At 45.2% G+C, this 26,724-nt stretch overlaps 1 protein-coding gene across 2 annotated transcripts in view; it reads left to right on the forward strand.

Moving 5' to 3' along the window:
- Positions 1 to 26,724, forward strand: part of CAMKK1 (calcium/calmodulin dependent protein kinase kinase 1) — a 271,268-nt gene that overhangs the window by 163,840 nt on the left and 80,704 nt on the right. For both annotated transcript variants that reach the window (XM_040424856.1, XM_040424857.1), the window contains exons 6-9: positions 5,225 to 5,358; positions 8,052 to 8,088; positions 12,714 to 12,735; positions 24,339 to 24,427. In XM_040424856.1, the coding sequence (XP_040280790.1) occupies positions 5,225 to 5,358; positions 8,052 to 8,088; positions 12,714 to 12,735; positions 24,339 to 24,427 (282 nt within the window). The remainder of the gene's footprint in view (positions 1 to 5,224; positions 5,359 to 8,051; positions 8,089 to 12,713; positions 12,736 to 24,338; positions 24,428 to 26,724) is intronic.

Consider the following 26,724-nt stretch of genomic DNA (forward strand, 5'->3'; position numbering starts at 1 on the left):
TTAACTATGTAACTATGGTTTGGGACAGAATTTAAGGGGCATGTATTACAGTGTTGGAAGAAATAGGTGGAAGAAATAGTAATCATTTTTAGCACTGAACTACATTACAACCTTGTGTTACATACATCACAAATAATTTGCTGAGCACTTAGTGTATGCCATTTGACCATAGAGTGCATTCGTGAAGTCTTCAGACCCTTACACTGTCTCATATATTGTAATGTTGTGGCCTTCTGCAAAAAAAAAAGTTTCTTCAATCTGCACTCAATACCCCTTAATGACAAAGTGAAATTTTCAAATGTTAAAAAGCAAAAAACTAAAATGTCACATGGACATAAGTATTCAGATCCTTTGCTATGACATTTCAAATTTAGCTCTGGGGGCCTGCTATTTCTCTTGATCATCTTTGAGATATTTCTACTCCTTGGAGTCCACCTGTAGTAAATTCAGTTCATTGGACATGATTTGGAAAGACAGGATTGTGTGGAGGCATAGATCTGGAAAAGGGTATTCTGAAAACTCTCAAAACTGAACTGAAGGTTCCAAGAGAAAATCAGTTCTATAATTCTTAAATAAAAGACGTTTGAAACAACCAGGACTTTTCCTAGAGTGGCCGCCTCACCAAACTAAATATTTAGAGCAACAGGCCCTTGGTAAAAAAAAAAAAGGTGACCAAGAGCCCATTGGTTACTCTGACTGAACTCTAAAGATCCTGTCCAGGTGGGAGAATCTTTCAGAAGATCAACCATCACTGAAGCATTAATCTTATCTGGGCTTTTTGGCAGAGTGACCCGAAAGAAGCCTCTCCCCAGTAAAATACACATGTACGTTTACAAAAAAGCATCTGAAGGACGTTGACTCTGAGAAAAGATTCCCTGGTCTGATGAAACAAAGAACTTTTTGGCCTCAATTCTAATTGTCGTGTTTGGAGAAAACCAGGCACTGCATAATACCATCCCTACTGTGAAGTATAGTGTTAGTTAAATGATGCTTTGAGGGTGTTTTTCAGAGATGGAGACAGGGAGACTGATCAGAGTTTAAGGAAAGCTGAATAGAGCACAATACAGAGGTATTCTTAATAAAAGCTTGATCTAGAGTGCTCTGGACCTCAGAATAAAAGACAATGACCCTAAGCATACAGCGGAGTTACTTAGGAACAACTCTGTGGATGTCATTGAGTGGCCCAGCCAGAACCTTTACCTAACTCAATCAAACATCTCTGGAGAGGAGAGACCTGAAAATGGCTGTCCGCTGAGGGTCCCCAATCAACCTGACAGAGCTTAAGACGATCTGCAGAGAAGAAGGGCAGAAAATCCCCAAATCCAGGTGTGCAAATACCCAAGAAGACTGGAGAGTATAATCACTGCCAAAGGGGTTTCAAGTCCTGACTAAAGGGTCTAAATACCTATTTTGATGCAATATTCGAGTATATTTTTTTTCTTTCCAATAAATTAGCAAACATTTCTAAAATTCTCTTTTCACTGTCTCATTATGGGGTATTGAGTGCAGAATAGTGTTGAGCGAACGTGTGATTTGCAAGTTTGGCTTTCGGTTCAGCTTATCTAAGAATTCCATAATGGATTACGTCACCATGGACCATAACCGAATTCTCGGACGACATGCGCCACGGAAGCCTATAAGGGGCATTCCGTAATAAAAGAATATGCTGACCTAGACTTCTATTATGACTGAATGCAATACGGAATGCCTCTTATAGGCTTCCGTGGTGCATGCCGTCATAGAATTCTATTATGGTCCGTGGTAACCAATCCATTATGGAATTCTTACAGATTGCAAGTTTGCTCAACACTAGTGCAGAATCATGAATGAAAATGTTATATATATATATATATATATATATATATATATATATATATATAATTTATATATAGCAAAAAAATGGGTATATTGTAGCACTCCAAAGAAAAAGCCCAGGTGCAAATCCAGATTCCTTTGGCCAAAAATCCACAGTAAATCGAACAATATGAAGGCAGCACTCCGGTATAGTGAAAAATTGGATCCTTTTATTTCACCACACTGCAACGTTTCAACTGTTCAATGCAGTCTTTGTCGAGCAATGACTACTAGTGTTTCTCACATATAAATACTCATTTCAAAAGTGAATCAACAATAATGAGATAATTGGTATAATAATGATAAAACATGATAAAAGTGTATAATTTCAAAAGAATAAATATCATTTTTACATAATCAATTAACATGACATGATAAAAGTTACTAGTGAATAAAATTTCATATTTCCAGATGAATAAATCAGTAATTCTCACAATTGTGTTAATAATTAATCCGACACAATATACAGTATATATTAGCCCAAGGCCGCAACATAACAAAATGTGAAAAAAGTTAAAGGGTCTGAAGACTTTTCAAATGCATTGTATTCTGGAGCTCTAGTTGTAGATGCTTCTAATAGCATAACTTGCATCAATGTGACATGACATTGTGTTAAAAATGACAAATGTATTATCACAGTGATACCTTATTGGCTAGCCAGAACAAGTTCTGGTTGCGAGCTTTCAGAGCATAGTGAGTATACTTTGTATTATGCCTGATGAAGGAGCCTCTGTGATCTGAAACAGATTTTTTTTTTGTTAGCCAATAAAGGTATCACTGCGATAATACTTTTGTCATTTTTAATCCAAAAGTACTTAACATCACACAGATTTTTCTGGCTAACACGGTACTACGCTATTTTTGCCATACATCATAACTTGCATCACAATCTAATTGAAAGTTATAATAGTCTTTTTAGGTCAGGACTTCTGTTTAGAATGTGGGGTCATCAACCATCTATACTCATGGTGTCAGACTATATCATTCTGACCCTTTCACAGATCTGTACAGTTCATACATGTCATTTTTACTTCCCGCACAGAAAATGACATACAAGTTAACCTGTCCAGTTGTGGGGTTTCGCTCTGGTAGACAGGATTAACGGACGCAGTATAGAGGCAACAACAAGTTGTTTGGATCAAACAGTTCAGTGTTTTATTCACACTTTAGGCAAGTGACAAAACAAGCAGTCATATGCAAACAAAAAGTCACCTTGCAGTGTTAATTCACACCATGTGGCAATTCTGCCTCAAAGAGTCCTTGACCATAGCAGCACCAACCTGTTTTCATGCCAAACAGGTAGCAAGCCTTCATCCAGACACAAGGCTCCCAGATCCCAACACAGAGACCTCACTTCTGAGCCCAGCTGCCTATTTAAGGACAGCCAGGTGGTGTCAAAACCCTGACTGTAAATAAGCCCAGCAGTACATGCTGGGAGGAAAATACCTGTTTTCCCAGACCAAACCTCTCACTGTGTCACACTTGATAAATGCGAGATTCCTTTAATTGACTCTATTATGTGAGTAATGTGAAAGCCTGGGGTAGCAGACTGCAATTACAACACAATTATCACATTACTTATTTCTTTTAAACTACTTGCTGACTGCCAGACAACTTAAAATGTCTGCCAGGTCCGCATGTAACTGCAAGGATGTTCCTGAAGGGCATAGGAGGGCATAGCCAGCAGGAGACATAGGACTTAATATAGAGAATAAGGAAGGCTCTGAGGCTACTCAGTTGCCTGTATTCAGCAGCAGGAAACTTGAAATCCTTGCTAGTCCGCAAGCTTATTACCAGAACACTCCTACTTTTAAAGGGACCAATTCCAAGTATAATATACTAAAAAGGTAAACTTTAAAGGGGTTGTCTCATCTCAGACAATGGGGGCATATCGCTAGGATATGCCCCCACTGTCTTATAGGTGCGGGTCCCACCACTGGGACCCGCGCCTATATAGAAAATGGAGCCCCGAAAATGGTGGAGGGCGCACTGTGAATGAACACCACCCTCCATTCATTTCTACGGGGCCACCAAAGATAGCCAAACCAGCGCTCGGCTATTTCCATTGAAGGGTTGCCGGTCATGTGCGGTGCGCTCCCATTCACTTCTATTGGGAGAGCGCTTGGTCGTGGCCAGACCAGAGAACTCCAGCCACCACTTTGCGGGGCTCCGTTTAGGAGATAGGTGCGGGGCCCAGTGTTGCGATCAGACAACCCCTTTAAAGAGGAACTGTATCCACTCTTGCCATGCCTATTTTAGCAAATACTTCTACATAATATGACAGTTCTGAAGCATGTTTTCTCAGAACTCTTATGTTGTCTCATTCTTCTTTTATTCATCCTATAAATGTATCAACAAATTGACAATTGGGTGTTACCAGTTTGTCTCTTCCCACTGACACTAATCAGGGCTGACAATATTAGACTGTTTAGGAACACATTCCTCTGACAAGGGAATGGTAGCAGACATGCCAGGAGAGCTGGCAGATTCTCTTTAAGTGGGTTTCTGTTCTCTATATGTGGCAGCTAAGTAAAATATAGCACTTGTCTCCATCTTTTTCTCTACTTCTTTTGTTCTTCCTATTGGTGCAGTAATATAAATATTAGTTGAGATTCATGAAGTTATCTACAAGTAAAATGCCTTTGTTTTCTCCAGCAACCAGTCACAGCATAGCTTTTCATTCTGTATTCCAGTCTTGAAAAATGACTGGTCACTATAGGCAGCAACAGTTTTCCCCTAAGTCTCGGTTCACGTTTTTCCCATCTGTTTAACGTATACAAAAATTGTATATGTTAAACGGATGCCTCAGACTGATGCCATACAGTGGCATCCGTTCACCATAGAGATCCATTGTAAAAAAAAAAATATATACCATTTACCAGACTCTGCAGGATACAAGAACATGGTGTGCTGTGTTTTTGTATCCTTTTTTTTCTAATGTATGCTTCAAACAGAGGTATAAAACGTGACGTGAACCCAGCCTTAGACAGTTTGTTTTTGCTGTGGGGTTGATATACTAGCATTAATAGAGTTTTGTGCTTGGACCTATTGTCATGTGACCCCCACTCATAAGAACAGGGAAGTCCATGCAGAGTCTATAATATTTTCATTACTGCAGCAGTGAGGTGCTCAAAAACCTAAAAGGTGTATATACTAGTAAACGTCTCTCGGGCTAAATGAAGCTTTCCTTGGCCTTTCAAACTGACAGTTCTCACAGAGATTAATGGAAACTGGTGGCAACACCAAATGAGATGCCATACCACCATTAGTTATAAAATTCTTTCACATGTTTTATATTTAAGCACATTTTGTACATCATTACACCTCGTCTTTACTGAAAGTTTTTTTTTCTATTTTTCTATTTCCATAGGAAGACCACCCCCCAGAGGATCAAAAACTGCACCTGGAGACCAAGCAAAGCCAATGGCTCCACTGGACAGGATTTATCAAGAGATAGCAATTTTGAAAAAGTTGGACCATGTTAATATTGTCAGATTGGTGGAGGTAGGTATAAAGAGTTAATTCATTTTTGAATATCCAACAATGTTCTTAGCGTTTTAAAGTCAATTATAAAGATTTAAGGCTGTAACTTTTGTCTTGATGCAACATATGGAGCTCATAATAGCAGTATGTATGACCAGATAGTGCTTCTAACATCATTATATTGATAAATCTGTATGTAGAGTTCTAAAACATATTTGTTTCCTATAGAAAAGTTAGCAGTCGGACCTCCACTGCGTCTATGGACTGTGGAATCTGTAATTAGCATAGGTGTCTGATGGGTTCAGGATAATTAGCACTGCGAATGGGATTAAAAAAAAAGTAGCAGTGAGCAAAAGCTTATTGAACTACAGTATTCTGCAATCTATCTGAAGGAAGGATAACTTCCTTCAGACAGATTGCAGAATACTGTAGTTCAATAAGCTTTTGTTCACTGCTACTTTTGTTTTATCCCATTCTCAGTGCTATTTAAAGAGAACGTGTCATCATAAAAATACAGTGCAATGTGCAGGCAGCATAATATAGAGCAGGAGAAGCTGAGCAGATTGATCTATATAGTTTTATAGGGAAAAATTGGTAAAACTTGTAATTTATTCATTTAAAAGTCTCTGCTATTTCTTTGCTTTGTAGTCATGTGGGCTGTTCTACTCACTGACAGACAGCAGTGATCTGAGTGACTAAGCATACAAAAATATGGTCAGTCAGTAAGTAGGACCACTCACATGACTCCAGAGTAAAAAAAAAAAAGAAAGCAGAGGTTTAAATAAAATAAATAACACGTTATGATGAATCTTTTCCCATAAACCATACCGTTGCAAGAAAAAGTATGTGAACCCTTTGGAATGATATGGATTTCTGCACAAATTGGGTCATAAAATGTGATCTGATCTTCATCTAAGTCACAACAATAGACAATCACAGTCTGCTTAAACTAATAACACACAAAGAATTAAATGTTACCATGTTTTTATTGAACACACCATGTAAACAATCACAGTGCAGGTGGAAAAAGTTTGTGAACCCTTGGATTTAATAACTGGTTGAACCTCCTTTGGCAGCAAAGCAATAACTTCAACCAAACATTTCCTGTAGTTACAGATCAGACGTGCACAACGGTCAGGAGTAATTCTTGACCATTCCTCTTTACAGAACTTTCAGTTCAGCAATGTTCTTGGGATGTCTGGTGTGAATCGCTTTCTTGAGGTCATGCCACAGCATCTCAATCGGGTTGAGGTCAGGACTCTGACTGGGCCACTGCAGAAGGCGTATTTTCTTCTGTTTAAGCCATTCTGTTGTTGATTTACTTCTATGCTTTGGGTCGTTGTCCTGTTGCAACACCCATCTTCTGTTGAGCTTCAGCTGGTGGACAGATGGCCTTAAGTTCTCCTGCAAAATGTCTTGATAAGCTTGGGAATTCGTTTTTCCTTCGATGATAGCAATCCGTCCAGGCCCTGACGCAGCAAAGCAGCCCCAAACCATGATGCCCCCACCACCATACTTCACAGTTGGGATGAGGTTTTGATGTTGGTGTGCTGTGCCTCTTTTTATCCACACATAGTGTTGTGTGTTTCTTCCAAACAACTCAACTTTGGTTTCATCGGTCAACAGAATATTTTGCCAGTACTGCTGTGGAACATCCAGGTGCTCTTGTGCAAACTGTAAAGGTGCATCAATGTTTTTTTTGGACAGCAGTGGCTTCCTCTGTGGTATCCTCCCATGAAATCCATTCTTGTTTTGTGTTTTACGTATCGTAGATTCGCTAACAGGGATGTTAGCATATGCCAGATACTTTTGTAAGTCTTTAGCTGGCACTCTAGGATTCTTCTTCACCTCATTGAGCAGTCTGCGCTGTGCTCTTGCAGTCATCTTTACAGGACGGCCACTCCTAGGGAGAGTAGCAGCAGTGCTGAACTTTCTCCATTTATAGACAATTTGTCTTACCGTGGGCTGATGAACAGCAAGGCTTTTGGAGATACTTTTATAACCCTTTCCAGCTTTATGCAAGTCAACAATTCAATCGTAGGTCTTCTGAGAGCTCTTTTGTGCGAGGCATCATTCACATCAGGCAATGCTTCTTGTGAAAAGCAAACCCAGAACTGGTGTGTGTTTTTTATAGGGCAGGGCAGCTGTAACCAACACCTCCAATATCATCTCATTGATTTGACTCCAGATCTCATTAGTCTATGGGGTTCACATACTTTTTCCACCTGCACTGTGAATGTTTACATGGTGTGTTCAATAAAAACATGGTAACATTTAATTCTTTGTGTGTTATTAGTTTAAGCAGACTGTGATTGTCTATTGTTGTGACTTAGATGAAGATCAGATCACATTTTATGACCAATTTGTGCAGAAATCCATATCATTCCAAAGGGTTCACATACTTTTTCTTGCAACTGTATATAAATCTGCTCTGTTCCTCCTGCTCTATAACATGCTGTGTGTACATTACACAGAATTTAATGGGGACAGGTTCCCTTTAAGGAATCGCCCTTTTAAGAACTCCTTTTTCTGACGTCAATCTTTTATATTTCTATGTTTCTTTCCACATTGTGAAGTCAGCCTTGAAAATGTTATGGTTTATGTTGCCAATATTTTTTTTAGTATTAAAACATTTATAAAAATATATATTGTTCCAAAAAATATACCTAACGTGTTCTATTTAATAATTTGCTTCTTTTTATTTTATTTGACAGGTGCTGGATGATCCAGCTGAAGACAATCTTTATATGGGTAAGGATGTTCTTTGTCTTCCATGTCTCTAAACATAACTATATAGCTTGGAAAAATATACACCTCAGTATATGCAAGGTTAATATAAAATGTAATAAAACTTGAAGCAAGTGCCATTCCCTAGTGGTGTACAAACTGTGGCTTACAAAATCTCTTGCTACCATTGTATGCTGGTAATTATACAGTCAGGTCCATAAATATTGGGACATCAACACAATTCTAACATTTTTGGCTCTATACACCACCACAATGGTCAGCTTTAATTTGAGGGTATTTACATCCAAATCAGGTGAACGGAGTAGGAATTACAACAGTTTGCATATGTGCCTCCCACCTTTTAAGGGACCAAAAGTAATGGGACATTATGATCATAAATCAGACTTTCACTTTTTAATTCTTGGTTGCAAATACTTTGCAGTCAATTACAACCTGAAGTCTGGATCTCATAGACATCACCAGACGCTGGGTTTCATCCCTGGTGATGCTCTGCCAGGCCTCTACTGCAACTGTCTTCAGTTCCTGCTTGTTCTTGGGGCATTTTCCCTTCAGTTTTATCTTCAGCAAGTGAAATGCATGCTCAATCGGATTCAGGTCAGGTGATTGACTTGGCCATTGCATAACATTCCATTTCTTTCCCTTAAAAAACTCTTTGGTTGCTTTTGCAGTATGCTTTGGGTCATTGTCCATCTGCACTGTGAAGCGCCGTCCAATGAGTTCTGAAGCATTTGGCTGAATATGAGCAGATAATATTGCCCGAAACACTTCAGAATTCATCCTGCTGCTTTTGTCAGCAGTCACATCAATAAATACAAGAGAACCAGTTCCATTGGCAGCCATACATGCCCACGCCATGACACTACCAACACCATACTTCACTGATGAGGTGGTATGCTTAGGATCATGAGCAGTTCCTTTCCTTCTTCATACTCTTGTCTTCCCATCACTCTGGTACAAGTTGATCTTGGTCTCATCTGTCCATAGGATGTTGTTCCAGAACTGTGAAGGCTTTTTCAGATGTCGTTTGGCAAACTCTAATCTGGCCTTCCTGTTTTTGAGGCTCACCAATGGTTTACATCTTGTGGTGAACCCTCTGTATTCACTCTGGTGAAGTCTTCTCTTGATTGTTGACTTTGACACACATACACCTACCTCCTGGAGAGTGTTCTTGATCTGGCCAACTGTTGTGAAGGGTGTTTTCTTCACCAGGGAAATAATTCTTCGGTCATCCACCACAGTTGTTTTACGTGGTCTTCCGGGTCTTTTGGTGTTGCTGAGCTCACCGATGCGTTCCTTCTTTTTAAGAATTTTCCAAACAGTTGTTTTTGCCACGCCTAATGTTTTTGCTATCTCTCTGCTGGGTTTGTTTTGTTTTTTCAGCCTAATGATGGCTTGCTTCACTGATAGTGACAGCTCTTTGGATCTCATCTTGAGAGTTGACAGCAACAGATTCCAAATGCAAATAGCACACTTGAAATGAACTCTGGACCTTTTATCTGCTCATTGTAACTGGGATAATGAGGGAATAACACACATCTGGCCATGGAACAGCTGAGAAACCAATTGTCCCATTACTTTTGGTCCCTTAACAAGTGGGAGGCACATATGCAAACTGTTGTAATTCCTACACCGTTCACCTGATTTGGATGTAAATACCCTCAAATTAAAGCTGACAGTCTGCAGTTAAAGCACATCTTGTTCGTTTCATTTCAAATCCATTGTGGTGGTATATAGAGCCAAAAATGTTAGAATTGTGTTAATGTCCCAATATTTATGGACCTGACTATAGTTTCACAACAGCTGGTGAGCCACAGCTTGGTAACCATTGCATTACTAGAACTGTACAATTCACATATTTTACGCATGAAGGATAGGGCTGCTCCATGGTACAGTGCATTTGGAAAGTTTTTTCCCCCCACCATTCTACACTCAATACCTCTTAATAAGAAAGTGAAAACACAATTTTACAATTGTTTGCAAATTTCTTAAAAAGGAACTAAAATTTTGCATTGATATACGTATTCAGACCTTTTGCTATGACACTTGAAATTAAGCTCTGGGAGCATCCAATTTCACTTGATCATCTTTGAAATGTTTCTATACCTTCACTGGAGTCAACGGTGGAAAATTCAGTTGATTGGACATCATTTGGAAAGACACAACCCTGTCTATATAAGGTCTCACAGCTGACACCACATATCTGATCAAAAACCAAGCCACGAGGAGGAAAGAAGTGTCTGTAGAGCACAGAGACAGGATTGTGTGGAGGAACAGATCTGAAGATGGATAAGAAACAATTTCTGCTCTATTGAAAGTTCCCAAGAGCACAGTGGCCTCCATAATTCTGAAATGTGAAAAGGACTCTTCCTAGAGCTGACAACCCCACTAAATTAAGTAATCTCGATGACCAGGAACCCAATGTTCACTCTGACTGACCCACAAAGATCCTGTTTGCAAATGGGAGAGTAGCCAGAAAGAAGACTCTAAGCATCAGTTCTAAGCATCATTCCTGGTGGAATGCGGACAGCACATGTTGTGCGGCCGTTTCACAAATTCTAGATCTTATCCGATTGCCCTTTTTGCACACAAGAATAGGCAGTTCTATTATGAAAATGCAGCATGCATACGGCCTCTATCTGCATTTGGCTGATCTCATTCACAGACCGCAAACAAATATCTTGAAAATGGTGAGGAACTGAAGCAGTTGCAGAACAACAATTAAACTTTATTGATAAAAAAAACTCTTTAAAGTTGTTTTCCAAGATTTAAAAAAAGCACGGGCACCTCATATGTGCATAAATGCCATGTGATCGCTGAGGCCAGTTATTGGCAGCAGCCGTCACATGAATGACAGATGTGACGTAATCACTGCAGGACCAGTGGCACTGGAGTGGAAGGACATATTAAAAGTGAATAAGGTTTTTTTATTTTTGTCTTCACACTGTGTTCAATGTTTTAAAAAAACATCTCAGAATGCCCCTTTGATGCCCGACATTTGATGAGATAACCTCAAATAGAAGATTAAGACTGGGCCCAAGAGGACAGCCTTATTTTAAAGGGAGTCAAATTAGGAACCAAAGCATTATGGGGGTCATAGGTGCTGATTCTGTCACATTCCCCACCCACACCAGGTCTAAAAAAGTGGGTGTGCGCGGACGGGGAAGGGGATGGGTTGAGAGGCTGGTCTCATTCATCATGTTCTACGGCAGTTTTAGGTGTAGAAAATGGTCTCAGTGTAAGGGCTTGTTCACACGACCGTGTGAACCCCGTGCTGTGGACAAATTGCGGTCCGCAATGCGCGGGCATTGACCGTTGCCCAGCCGCATGGGAATCGCAGACCCTTTCAGTTAAATGGGTCCGCGATCCCTCCGTTCCACAAAAAGATAGAGCTAGTTTTTTGCGGTGCGGAGGCACAGAACGGAGCCCCAGGAAAGCACTCCATAGTGCTTCCGTAGTGTTCCGTTCCGTTCTTCCGTTCCCCATCTGCAGATTTGCGGACCCATTGAAGTGAATGGGTCCACATCCATGATGCGGAATGTACACGGAACGGTGCCCGTTTATTGCGGATCCGCAAATGCTGTCCGCAATACCGCAACGGGCAGCACACGCATGGAAGCTGTCTTACATTTAGAATCGGTGGTGGATCCGCAGAAGTTATGGAGATGCCTCCTCCTCAACAGAACTTCAGTGATCCACCGCCAGCTATAGGGCTTATTAAGACCAGCGTCAAAAACACCAATCTTAATAAATGTGCCCCAATGTATTTATGGCATACAAGTGTCTACTATTTCTGTCTCTATAAATGCTGGAAGGACAAAGGGCAGTTACTACTATTAGTTATAGTTCTAAATTGGCATCTGAAGCAAATATAAAGTGAATATAAATGAAGAAAAGTGATTTTCTGTGCTAGTAAATGTCACACGGGTAAATTATAGTATTCTTTCAGATAAGAACTTTTTAATATGTGCCATTAGTGAGCATTACAGAATTACTGTTATTAAAGACATTAAAAAACATAATTAATTCCCCATTTTAATTTTTATTTTTATATTTATCTCTCTTTTTTTTTCATGCAGTGTCCCACCTGGGTGATCCCTATAGAACTGTATATATATATATATTTTCATAAATTGTTCACTGGGGCACGCCAGATTACAGACACACATTTCCTTACTATATTGTATGGTTTGCTCTGGTAGCCAATGTGAAAACTGGAATATTTAGCTAAAAATTATGGGGGATATTTATCATGACTGGCGTATTGGACTCTGGTCTTGATTACACCTGTGCTGCTGGAGCATGGGCCAAATTTATGTAGAGTTGCACGCCTCTGATATATTTGCAGCATCTTCTGGCCATGCTATGCAGCACACTTAAATCTACGGCAGCCTGTTAGCTCATTACATGACCATGGACAGATAATTATCTCCTTGGTATATTAAAAGACTGCATGCAGAGATCCTAAAAACTGGTAAAATCGGATACGAAAGCTATTTTTTGGAAAATTGTATGACTTTGAATACATCTCTACCATGCGGTTTTCTATATAGTTATTGACTATGTTTATGTTTGGGTTATTAAAGTTCAGTATTGTAATATTTTCTTTTTCCTTTTTTTTTTTTTTGCAGTATTTGACCTTCTACGTAAAGGGTATGTAAACTCTTGTATGTAGTGTCAGTGTTTTGACTTGCATGATTTCCAGAACTGACTAGGCCAAACTGACATAGCCATATGAGGGCTTAGGCTATGTTCACATCAGCGTTCAGCCTTTCCGTTCTCTTGCTCCGTTATAGGAGCAGGAAAACGGAAAGGACGGATTCGGCTCATAACTGAGCCGAACGGAGCCTACGGACCTCATAGACCCCCATAGACTATAATGGGGTGCGTTAGGTTTCCGCTCAGAAGATGATTTTGGAGCGGAGACAAAAGTCCTGCATGCAGGACTTTTGTCTCCGCTCCAAAATCATCTTCTAAACGGAAACCTAACGGACCCCATTATAGTCTATGGGGGTCTATGAGGTCCGTAGGCTCCGTTCGGCTCAGTTATGAGCCGAATCCGTCCTTTCCGTTTTCCTGCTCCTATAACGGAGCAAGAGAACGGAAAGGCTGAACGCTGATGTGAATAGGGCCTTAGTTGTATAATGAGTTGTAGTTTTTTAATGTTCCATATAATGTATAGTAAAACTGTAAAAATAAAATAATTGAGTTGGAGAAAAAGAAATTCTGCCATTATTGTTTGGGTTTCATGGCATACACCGTGGTTAAATTGACATTAGGGCTGAAATGATTACTCGATTGAATCAAGTAATTCGACACCAAAAAAATCATTGATGCAAATTCCTAGCATCGAGGATTCGTTTGTGTCATGTGACCATGGAGCGGGAGTGAAGCGCTTGCTATTACTTACCGCTCTGTGGTAACCCGCCAGCCCGTACCGCGCTGCACTGGATCCTGACACATCATCAGGTCATATTGCACGTAAGCGTGCACTATGACCTAACGCTGTGTTACGTCAGGATTCAGTGCAGTGCTCGGAGAAGAAGAGGAAGGAGCTGTGGAGCGGTGCCCCTACAGGAAAGGTAATTATTTTATTTCACTGGTGCTGGGGACATGGCACTGAAGGGGGACAGCTGGCCATGGATGGCATGGAGGGGCAGATGGGGGGGACATGGAGGGGCTGACTGATGGCAGTGGGGGACATGGAGGGGCTGACTGATGGCAGTGGGGGACATGGAGGGGCGGACTGATGGCAGTGGGGGACATGGAGGGGCGGACTGATGGCAGTGGGGGACATGGAGGGGCGGACTGATGGCAGTGGGGGACATGGAGGGGCTGACTGGCAGTGGGGGACATGGAGGGGCTGACTGATGGCAGTGGGGGACATGGAGGGGCTGACTGATGGCAGTGGGGGACATGGAGGGGCTGACTGATGGCAGTGGGGGACATGGAGGGGCTGACTGATGGCAGTGGGGGACATGGAGGGGCTGACTGATGGCAGTGGGGGACATGGAAGGGCTGACTGATGGCAGTGGGGGACATGGAAGGGCTGACTGATGGCAGTGGGGGACATGGAAGGGCTGACTGATGGCAGTGGGGGACATGGAGGGGCTGACTGATGGCAGTGGGGGACATGGAGGGTCTGACTGATGGCACTGGGGGACATGGAGGGGCTGACTGATGGCACTGGGGGACATGGAGGGGCTGACTGATGGCACTGGGGGACATGGAGGGGCTGACTGATGGCACTGGGGGACATGGAGGGGCTGACTGATGGCACTGGGGGACATGGAGGGGCTGACTGATGGCACTGGGGGACATGGAGGGGCTGACTGATGGCAGTGGGGGACATGGAGGGGCTGACTGATGGCAGTGGGGGACATGGAGGGGCTGACTGATGGCAGTGGGGGACATGGAGGGGCTGACTGATGGCAGTGGGGGACATGGAGGGGCTGACTGATGGCAGTGGGGGACATGGAGGGGCTGATCTGATGGCAGTGGGGGAGATGGAGGGGCTGATCTGATGGCATGGAGGGGCTGATGGCACTGGGGCAGTGCAGCTTAAGGCACTGGGGTGGGGGACAGCTGAAGGCACTGGGGTGGGGGACAGCTGAAGGCACTGAGGTGGGGCAAAGCTGAAGGCACTGGTGAAACGGAGCTGATGGCACTGGGGGATAGTGGAACTTATGCACTTGGGCTGATCTGTTTTTATAAAGGAAAACCGTCTTTTAATTCATTTTTTCTTATTAGATTACTCGATTAATAGTAAAAAATAATCGATAGAGTACTCGATTACTGAAATAATCGTTTACTGCAGCCCTAAGTGACATGATGACCTTTTTCTGTATGATTTTGTCGTACCAAATTTTATAAGACGCACCTGATGATAATATACACCCCAGGTTTTAGAGGAGGAAAATAAGAAAAAAAAAAAAATCTTCAGAGCTCACATCAGATCTTCAGATCAGACCCCAAATCAGGAACTCGCATCAGACCTCCATACCAGACCCCCCCCCCATCAGATGTCCATGTCAGATCACCTTTAGACCTTAGATCAGACTTCCATGCCAGGACCCTATGAGAACTCCATGTCAGACCCCCATCAAACCTCAGATCAGACTTCCATGCCAGAACCCTATAAGACCTCCACGTCAGATCCCCATCAGACCTCAGATCAGTTTTCACTGCCAGACCCGCATCAGACCTCAGATCAGAGATAAAATAAAGAACTTCACTTACCTCTACTGCGCTGCCACTCCTCTCCAGGTACGACGATCGCTCTTCCAGTTGCAATGTACTAATTTTGAGCTAAAAAATATTTTTTAAATTGGTCTTTATTAAAAATATGGAGCCCTTTTTTCTGTACAGAGCTGAGATGTTCTACTAGCAGCCTCTGGATTTTCTCTGTGCTCCATCAGACAAGGAGCTGACTGACTCCTTATCTCTACTCTCTGACATTATAAACACTCATTATAGCTCAGTTCTTATCTTACTGATAAAAAATGTGGTTTAAATAAGTGCTTATGATCTCTTAGTAGTTTAGATATAAAGTTTATTAGATGACCGCACAAAGTGAAAGTGCAAGTCACACTGCTAGAAAAACAGTTAACCGTTTGTGACAAAACGATTCAATATTTTTAATAAAGGCCAATTGAAAAATGTTTTTTCTCGCCCATATTCCTTGGGGGACACAGGAAACCATGGGTATAGCTCTGCTCCCTAGGAGGCGTGACACTAAGCGAAAGCTGTAAGCCCCTCCTCCATCAGCTATACCCTTCAGCCTGGAGAAGAGACTGCCAGTTTTTGCTTAGTGTCCAAGGAGGCAAGACACCCCCTGCTTATGCAGGGTTGTTATCCTATGATTTTTATTTTTTACGTATTTGTTATTTTTAACTCGGTTTTTTTCTACCTACAGGGACAACAGAGGCGCATTGGACCCCTCTGTTTCTCCCGGGGTTGAGTTGCGCCAGTGCCGGTAATTCCGCACTGCCGCCTCCCCCACAGAAGACAAGGTGGACCAGGGCAGCCTCGCTCCCCTGCGTCCCGCCAGCTCAGGGTCGCCCGCACGCCAAGTCCCTCCCCCGGCTTCCTGCCACCGCGGTGCCAGGAGCTGAAGGGGCGACCCCCGCTGGATGGACTGAGGGCGAAGACAGCGTATGGTGAGAGTGGCTGCTCCAGCCTCCCCTTCCTCCCTCCCACCGCTGCTACCAACATGGCCACTGTTACATGACCACTACTACACCCCCCGCCCCCCCCCCCCCCCCCCCGCCCCCCCCCGCATATCGGGACGTTACCGGGCATAGTGGAGGGCAGTCTATCTGGGCAGGTCCTAGAACGCTGCCTTACAGGGGACGGCTGCAGACATGCAAGCCGTCTGCTACATCTAGGCGCGGTGGGAGCCGTTTTTCCTGGCATGAACGGCGCCATGTCATGGCCGGCACTTCAACATCCTTGGGGGTTAAAATCATTTTGCCGCGCGCGCGGCTCTGCTCGGCTTCAGCGCGGCAGAGGGGGGGCGGAGCTTCCTTACACATTCAGCTCCGTGCTGCTGCGCTCCGCTACTTCCGGGTTCATCTCTCTGCCGTGCGATACTGAAGCCTTTCAGCTCCGTGCTGCTGCCTCTCCTCCACAGCCTCCTCAGTCTGTTCCCCTTACAGCTGCCGCTTGTATCATCGGGTCTGGTAGGACTGTTTAACCCCCTCCGTGCCACAGTACTGTTGCTTTAAAGTGCAACATCTTTCCACCATGTCAGACCCTTCTGCAGCCGCCAAGCCATGGTACCATGCCTGTACCGCTTGTAGGGAACCCTTTCCCCGGGGGCAGTCTGATCCGCACTGTACTGCATGCCGAGCTCCACCGCAGCCTCAGTCGCCCGCTGTGTCGCTCCCTGCTTCCTCTGACCCGCCTGACTGGGCTAGATCCCTGTCCCAGGCCGTGGAAAGCCTCACTCATGTCGTGGGCCGCCTAATAGACAGGCCACCTACCCCGCAGGACGCCACTCTGACTGTCGCGCCCTCCGGGTCCACTGCTTCTGCCGCTGCAGCGGGTTCATCCTCTCCTAGTGACCCCTCCCGAGCTAGGCACTCTCAGAAGCGTATTAGAGTAGAGCGAGCCTCCTCCTCGGATGCCTCCCTCTCCCCGCCACGCGTGCGCACCCAGACGAGCCTCTCCTCTCCAAAGGATTCGCTCTCTGAAGGTGAATTGGCGGCTTCAGATTTGGAAATGGACTCGGCCCTGCCGTCCAAGCTAGCCTCAGCGATGGGTCAACTCATCTCTGATATACGTGACACCTTTAAGGTGCAGGATGACCCCCCTAGCTCGGACGCAGCTAGCGTCTCTTTTATCAGACCCAGGCAGGCCTCAAAAGTCTTTCCAATCCACTCTGATTTCTCCTCCGTGGTGTCTAAGGCTTGGGCTCGCCCGGACGCCCGTTTTGTCAACCCAAAGAAGCTGGACATTTGCTATCCTTTTCCAGCCGATGTCGTGGCCACCTGGTCTTCCCCACCCAAGGTAGACCCCCCTGTGGCCCGGCTGTCAAAGAACACGGCCATCCCTGTTCCCGACGGGTCCTCTCTTCAGTCAGCGGAGGACCGTCGCATGGAGACCCTGTCCAAGGGCATTTTTGCTGCCTCCGGTTCTGCCCTCAGACCGGTTTTTGCCTCTGCTTGGGCAGGGAAAGCAATCTCTGCTTGGGGTACGCAGCTGGAACAGGAGTTGGACTCGGACATCCCCATCCAGGACCTACGTTCCTTGGCCCAGCTTATTATTCGGGCCGGGAATTTTGTCTGTGAGGCCTCCCTTGATGCGGGAGCCCTTATTGCGCGCTCCTCCGCCCTGGCAGTTGCCGTCAGGAGGGAGCTCTGGCTGAAGGTCTGGAAAGCGGACGCTGCCTCCAAACGTTCCTTGGCGGGGCTACCGTTTGCGGGTTCCCGCCTCTTCGGGGTCCGCTTAGACGAACTTATTTCAGAGGCCACGGGTGGTAAAAGCACCCATCTTCCTCAACCCCAAGCCAGGGGCGCCCCCCGCGGACGCCCTGGTGCGTCTCGTTTTCGGTCCTCCCGCAGGGCCTCTGGGGCTCCCACCACAGCTGCCGCTTCGGCTCCTCCCCAGGACAAGCGTAGGAAGCCGTTTTTTTCGGGCGCAGCCCTCCTGGCGCAAGCCGCAGGCTGCCCGCACACCCGCAGCAAAACAGTCCTCTGCCTGAAGGCGCGCCCCCACCCACCCGGGTGGGGGGCCGGCTCCTCCTTTTCAAGGACGTCTGGATGGCTCACGTCTCCGACGCCTGGGCCCTCGAAATTGTGTCCTCCGGATACAAAATCGAATTTGCATCCTTCCCTCCGGATCGGTTCTTTCGCTCCCGCCCCACGCGAGACCCGAAAGACGCGGCCGCGTTCTCCGCGGCCGTTCAAGCTTTATTGGACAGGGGGGTGATTACCCCCGTTCCTCTAGAGGAAAGATTCCAAGGGTTCTACTCGAACCTCTTTGTAGTTCCCAAGAAGGGAGGTTCGGTGCGGCCCATTTTGGACCTCAAAAAGCTCAACCGTTTTCTCCTCCTTCGACGGTTTCGGATGGAGTCCCTCCGCTCCGCGGTGGCTTCCCTGGAGCAGGGAGATTTCATGTCTTCCATCGATATACAGGATGCCTACCTCCATGTTCCGGTAGCCCAGTGTCACCATCGCTTCCTTCGATTCGCCGTGGGGGACCTCCACTTCCAATTTGTCGCCCTTCCCTTTGGACTGGCAACAGCCCCCCGGGTGTTCACCAAGGTCCTGGCCCCGGTTTTAGCCTTACTCCGTTCCAGGGGTGTTTTTCTGCTACCGTACTTGGACGATATCCTCATCAAGGCTCCGTCCCTTTCTCAAGCGGTTGCCAGCGTGGATCTCACTCTAGAGACTCTGGCGAGGTTTGGTTGGGTCATCAACTTCCCCAAGTCCTCCCTTCCCCCCTCCAGACAACTGGTCTTCCTGGGGATGCTTTTAGACACGGGAGCGGCGGAGGTACGTCTTCCCTCGGAAAAACGTCTGATCCTCCGTGGGGCGGTTCGGGGTCTCCTTCTCCACCGTCGACCGTCCTTCCGCTTCTGCATGCGGGTATTGGGGCAGATGGTTGCCTGCTTCGAGGCGATCCCATTTGCGCAGTTTCACTCCCGCCCTCTCCAACGGGCGATCCTCTCCTCCTGGGACAAATCGCCGCAGTCTCTGGATCATCCCTTCCATCTGTCGCCTCCGGTGCGGTCATCTCTCCGCTGGTGGTTACAGTCCCCTCTTCTGGGCAGGTCCTTTCTGCCACTCAACTGGTTGGTGGTTACAACCGATGCCAGTCTCTCGGGCTGGGGAGGCGTGTTTCCTCCCCGATCCGTCCAGGGCATTTGGTCTCCATCGGAGTCCAAACTCTCGATCAATGTCCTGGAACTGAGAGCGGCCCTTCTGTCTCTACGACACTGGACTCATCTGCTGAAGGGTCATCCAGTTCGTGTACAATCAGACAACGCCACGGCCGTGGCGTACATAAACCACCAGGGGGGCACTCGCAGCGCTGCAGCGATGCGGGAGGTCACCAGCATTCTCCGTTGGGCGGAAGCCCACGTCCCGGCCCTATCTGCAATTTTTATTCCAGGGGTGGACAATTGGGCGGCGGACTTCCTCAGTCGCACCACCGTCGACCCCGGCGAGTGGTCTCTTCACCCGGAGGTATTCGAGGCCATTTGCCTTCGTTGGGGCATTCCGGACGTGGACCTCATGGCCTCAAAATTCAATCACAAGGTCCCCGTCTATCTGTCCAGGGCCAGGGATCCGGGAGCTTGCGGAGCCGACGCCCTCGTTCTTCCTTGGCGAGGCTTCGCGCGCCCATACATATTCCCTCCCATCCCTCTCCTGCCCAAGGTCCTTCGGAAGATCGCGGCGGAAGGCGTCTCGGTGATTCTGGTCGCTCCGGACTGGCCCCGCCGGTCTTGGTATGCCGACCTCATGCTGCTCCTGGCAGACGCGCCCTGGCCACTGCCCGCCAGGGAAGATCTTCTCTCTCAGGGACCGATCTTCCACCCGCGTTTAGGGTCCCTACGTTTGACGGCGTGGTTGTTGAGACCACCGTCCTGACACGTAGGGGTTTTTCTGCGGATGTCGTCCGCACCATGATCCGCGCCCGTAAGCCGTCCTCTTCTAGGATCTATTATAGGACCTGGAGGACTTTTTTGGGGTTCTGTGCCGATCTGGGGATTCCTCCGCTCCGCTTTTCTCTCCCCACCGTTTTGTCCTTCCTGCAGAGCGGACTGGCCCAAGGTCTAGGCCTTAGTTCTTTGAAGGGTCAGGTATCTGCGCTGTCCATTTTGTTTCAGCGCCCACTGGCCCCCCTTGGTCCTGTCAAGACCTTCCTTCAGGGCGTGGCTCACGCGGTTCCCCCGTATCGCCCTCCGGTACCGCCCTGGGACCTGAACCTGGTTCTCTCAGCGCTCCAGGCTTCTCCTTTCGAGCCTCTGCGGACGGTTTCCTTGCGACTTCTGTCCTGCAAGGTTATTTTCCTTGTAGCCATCACCTCTCTTCGGAGGGTGTCCGAATTGGCTGCACTCTCCTGTCTGGAACCTTTCCTAGTGTTCCACCAGGACAAGGTGGTTCTTCGTCCGGTCCCTTCCTTCCTTCCTAAGGTGGTCTCCGCCTTTCATCTGAACGAGGACATCGTTCTCCCCTCTTTGTGTCCTTCCCCTTCCCATCCGCGGGAGAGGAAGCTTCATCGCCTGGACGTTGTCAGGGCGCTCAAGATTTACCTGGAAGTAACCAGCTCTTTCAGGCATACTGACTCGCTCTTTGTGGTCCCGGAAGGGTCGCGCAGAGGGTTGGCGGCATCCAAAGTTGCTATCGCTCGTTTTGTCAAGATGGCTGTTACTGAGGCTTATCTCGCCAAGGGCAGGGTTCCTCCCCTTGGTGTTACCGCTCACTCCACTAGAGCGGTCGGGGCTTCCTGGGCTCAGAGAAATCGGGCTTCTTCGGAGCAGATTTGCAAGGCGGCCACTTGGTCCTCCTTGCACACCTTCACCAAGTTCTACAGGGTGCATACTCATGCGTCGGCTGACGCTGCTTTAGGCCGTCTGGTGTTGCAGGCGGCAGTTGATTGATGCCTCTGGCGTTGGTTGAGTTTGTTCTGGTCCCTCCCTTCTGGGACTGCTCTGGAACGTCCCATGGTTTCCTGTGTCCCCCAAGGAATATGGGCGAGAAAAGGAGACTTTTGTATTACTTACCAGTAAAGTCTCTTTCTCGCTCTTCCTTGGGGGACACAGCACCCGCCCTTCATTGGGTTACAGTTGTGGTTCCGGCTTGGTTGCCCCCGTTGGGGCGCGACAGTTCTTTTTCCGGTTGGTGGTTATTTTTCACTACTTGGACACGCAACTGGCAGTCTCTTCTCCAGGCTGAAGGGTATAGCTGATGGAGGAGGGGCTTACAGCTTTCGCTTAGTGTCACGCCTCCTAGGGAGCAGAGCTATACCCATGGTTTCCTGTGTCCCCCAAGGAAGAGCGAGAAAGAGACTTTACTGGTAAGTAATACAAAAGTCTCCTTTTAGCCATAAATGAGTAAAATGCAATCATAAAAAAAAAGGCCTCAGAAGATGTACATAGCCTTTACGTAATTATGGTGTTCTACAGTGTAAGGGTGCCGGCACACAGCGCAGTTGGGATGCAATTGTATTTACTGCATCAACAAACTAGCATTCACATTGCTATTTTTGAATGTAGCCAGCAATTTATTAAATAATTTAGATAATTTCTGCTACACAGAACAGCAGCGTTTAAATGGGTATTCTGAGATATTTTTATTGATGACCTATCCTCAGAATAGGTCATTAATGTCAGATGGACAGGTGTCCAATACTTGGCATCCCCACCGATTAGCTGGTTGATGAGAAGGCCGCCCCCCGTGCCAGCACAGCCTTCCCTTCAATGTTTACCTGTTCGCCGTTGGAATTGCAGAGGTGAGCAGGTGTAATTACAAGGAGCCATCCCATTCACTTCAATGAGATGTCTCTGTAGTATACACTTGTATAGGAACGAGCCGTCACATTGAGGTGAATGGGATGGCTTCTTGTAATTACACCTTCTTACCGCTGCGATGTCGATGGCCAGCAGGTAAACAATGAAGTGAACGCTACCTTCTCTTCAACCAGCTGATCTATCCTAAGGCCCCTTGCAGACGGGCGTGTCCGGATTAGGTCCGGATGCGTTGCGGATGTGTTCAGTGATAACTGCGCGATTTCGCAGGCAAAGTCATTCAGTTTTGTTTGTGATCGCATTCAGTTCAGTTTTTTATCGCATGGGTGTAATACGATTTAATGCGTTTTGCAGGAGCGTGATAAAAAACTGAATGTATACAAACAACATCTCTTAGCAACCATGCATGAAAAACGCATCGCATCCGCACTTGCTTGCAGATGCGATGCGATTTTCACGCAGCTCCATTCACTTCTATGGGGCCAGCGTTGCGTGAAAATCGCAGAATATAGAACATGCTGGCCCCATAGAAGTGAATGAAGCTGCGTTTTTCACGCATGGTTGCTAAGAGATGTTGTTTGTATACATTCAGTTTTTTATCATGCGCGTGCAAAATGCATTAAATCACATTGCACCCGCGCGATAAAAACTGAACGCGATCGCAGTCAAAACTAAATGACTTTGCCTGCGAAATCGTGCAGTTATCACTGAACGCATCCGCATCGCATCCGGACCTAATCCGGACACGCTCGTCTGCAAGGGGCCTAAGGGTAAGTTATCAATAAAAATATCTCGGAAAACCCCTTAAATTAGGTGATAACCTGGCTAAATTCTGTAACTAGACTGTGTATGCATGTCTTTTTATACAGTAACTGCTTGTAGTCAACTGCACACAGTTTTCAGCTGCATCACAACTGCGCTCACAATGATTGTTTGCATCTTCCAGCTAAAATATTGTCTGTTGAAATGTGTTTTCAAGCAGGGCCCAACCGGGGTTCTTTGGGCCCACCAGAGGACATTATTCTCAAGACCACAACCTGACATAGACCATGGCTTTGTGAATAAGGGGTGTTGCTTCATGGAAAATGGGCACCCTTATGAACCGAAAAATGTGCTGAAATTTTGGCGCATTTTTGGAGTAAAACTAAGCAAACTTATATGTGGTGCAAACTTTTGACAATTTTTTTTTTTAACGCAAGGGATGATTTTTGGTGCACAGGCAGAATGTTTGTCTCAGTTAAAATACTGGTGTCAGATTTTTGGCGCATGGACAGAATTCTAGCTTAAATCTGGCACAGGATTTACTATATAATTTATAGGTCCATACACCAGAATAGTAAATTTGTCAATATTACGACTGGGATTCGTATTCTTATACATTGCAAAGTATCCTACAATGTGTCCCTGTAAGGCTACTTTCAAACTGGCGTTTTAGCTTTCCGTTTGTGAGATTCGTTCAGGGCTCTCAAAAGCGGTCCAAAACTGAACATTTTTGTCCTAATGCATTCTGAATGGAAAAGGATCCGCTAAGAATGCATCAGTTTGCCTTTGTTCAGTCACCATTCCACTCTGGAGGAGGACACCAAAATGTTACCTGCAGCGTTTTACTGTCCTCCTGACGAAGCGGAGCCAAACTGACACAATCTGGCACAATAGAAAACTGATCCGTCTCCCATTGACTTTTAATGGTGTTCCAGACGGATTCGTCATGGTCATAGAAAACATACCGTAATCCAACCGGATCCATTCATGACGGATGCATGCGGTTGTATTATTGTAACGGAAGCGTTTTTGCAGATCCATGACTGATTTGCAAAAAACGCTACTGTGAAAGTAGCCTAAGTCGTATTTTTAAACAGTATAAAATGCACTACTGTTAGTAAATCTGCCCCATTATCTCCAAAGGCAGTTCCAAATTTTATTTTTTCTCCTGGATCTTTGGACCCCACAATGGTATCAGAGCCTGCGCCCACTGGAGGATCCTCTGGTACTCTGGTGGTCCAGTCTGATGCTGGTTTCAAGTTTTGATTGCCCATGGAAAGTACATTGTATGTTGAAAGCCATAATAAGGTCATTTCATGTACTGTACTTTGCAGAATTCTGACTTAAGCTTTGGATATCAAATAAGACAAAAACTTACTGCCAAGATGACATCATTTTATATTGATTTATACTGTAAATTATGTAACTCCTATAGTGTTTCAAGGCATCAAAAATCTGTCCACCCCAATTCAATTCCTGTCTTGGATGTAGCTTTTAATACAATTTTCTATCCTCTTAGGCCAGTCATGGAGGTGCCATGTGACCATCCGTTTTCAGAAGAGCAAGCTCGGATATACTTCAGGGACATTGTGTTGGGCATTGAATACTGTGAGTATGAATGTTTTCTACAAAATGGCCATTTTCTTTTACTTTGCTTTTAGCACTTTGGTGATGAGAGGACATGTTCAAGAACTACTTGTCAATTATTCATGTTTAGAGCTTTTGGTTGGTTTAAACTTGTTTATTTGTATTGGGTGGATAAATATTTAGATTTTTATATAGTTATGTTGATTTTAATATCATGGAGTTGTGGGTGTGATACTGTTATGGTTATATACCGTATTTAGCAATATTTATTCGCACTATAAGAAACACCTGGCCATAAGACGCACCAAGGTTTTACAGGAGGGAAAAAAATATAATAATAATTATAATTTTTATTAGACCTCAGATCAGACCACCAGTCAAACCCCCAATGTTAACCAGACTTCAGATCAGACCCATAATGTTAATAAGACCCCATTCAGACCTCATCTCAGACCCCCAGTGTGAATTCCCCCCATTCAGACCTCAGATCAGAGCCCCAATGTGAGTAAGACCCCCGCTGCCTTCTGTTGATTTGTGGGGGTGCCAGGAGTCAGACCTCTGCCGATCTGATATAGATAACCTATCCTGTCATCAATATAAAAAAAAAAAGACAACCCCCTTTAATGAAAACCTGCTCCAGTTTGTACTGAACCTTAGGCTGGACTGAAGGTTTACCTTTCAACAATGCAATGACCCTAAGGACACAGGGAGGACTACACAGGAGTGGCTTAGGGACAATTCTGTGATTGTCCTTGAATAGCCTATCCAGAGCCCTGACTTGAACCCAATCTAACATCTCTGGAGAGATCTGAAAATGGCTGCCCACTTACAGATTCCATCAAACCTGACAGAGCTTGAGAGGATCTGCAGAGAAGAATTGCAGAAAATCCCTGCCAAAGGTACCGTACTTCAACTCAGTACTGAGCAAATTGTCTGAATACTTATGTCAATGCAATATTTTATATTTCACTTTTCAATAAATTAGCAAAGATTTTGAACATTCTGTTTTCACTTTCTCATTATGGGCTATTGAGTGCACAATGATGGGGGGGAACTTGAACTTTTTTTTTTATTAATGCACAAGACTGCAATGTGAAAAAACTGTAAGGGTCTGAAGCCTTTCCAAATGCACTGTATATACACTGACACTGCTGTGAGCACATTAGAATTGCTTCTGGTAACACACCACTAGATGGCTTTGTAGCGAATTAGGACTTTGTGGTGGATACTCTGAAGGGTGGTGCTTCTGTGCTGGATTATCTGGAACTCCAACCTGTAGGAAATGTAAAATATAAATTCTTATTCAAGGACCTTTTAGTACTGTCCTTAGATTACATATGTCATTTTATGTTAATGCAATACTGAATCAAAACTCGTACTATTCTGCATCACATGCAAAGCAGACTGGACTAAACTCACCTTCTACACTTTACTGGTTCTCAAATGCTGAAAATGTACTTTCCTGCTAATCTCACATTATACTGTTTTGGATGCATACAAGCTGTGCTATCTTGTCAACTGTCTGCTCCAAATTACAAGCTGTTAGTTAGTCGTGCACGATGGAGAAAATCACACGGACACTTCTTCAAGGATCAAAGCAAAATTCTCTTGTTTATTAGAGGAAGTTAAGCAGTATATATGTACATCAGAGGGGGCGTCCCCCCTCAGGCTCGTGGCATTGTTCCATTGGTCATTTATACAAAAATACATTTTCACTTCTGCGCAATTAGCATAGCTAATGAATGTAAATTATAGATAAGTGGGGAGTAGTCCTGCATGCCAGCGCCATCTTGTAATGGCTTCAGATCTTTCAGTCTTATATCCACAACACAATGTTTGTAGAACATTGAATTAACAGAATTTCCAGACCATTAGTTTCCCAATTATAGGTATTTAAATGTTTAACAATTGGTAGTGGACTTAAAATGAAGTCCTAATCGCCCATATCAAAAGTCCAAACAGGTTTGTGAACATGCAGGTAGTATAGTAGGAGATAGCCTATCTGAATGGGTAACCTGTGCCCCAATTTAATTGGTGGCATGCCATGTTCTGGAGTGGCTTCCACTTAAACCCGCCAAGAAAATCTAGCTTGCAAGAAGAGTCCAGGGTACCTCCATTGCTTTATTTGTAGGACATAAGCCAGAAACGGCAACATTTGTGCACATAGGACTTCCTCAAGGAACAGGAAACGTTGCATAAGAAAGATGTGTGTGCCATTCATGATCTCTAGAAAACGAATTGACAACGTGTTCTGCTTTGTAATTACTCCAATTATCAGTTATCATCCAGCATCTGTTACCCATGAGGAAGAACAATAT

This window comes from Bufo bufo, chromosome 3, assembly GCF_905171765.1.
Source record: "Bufo bufo chromosome 3, aBufBuf1.1, whole genome shotgun sequence".
Taxonomy (NCBI): Eukaryota; Metazoa; Chordata; class Amphibia; order Anura; family Bufonidae; genus Bufo; species Bufo bufo.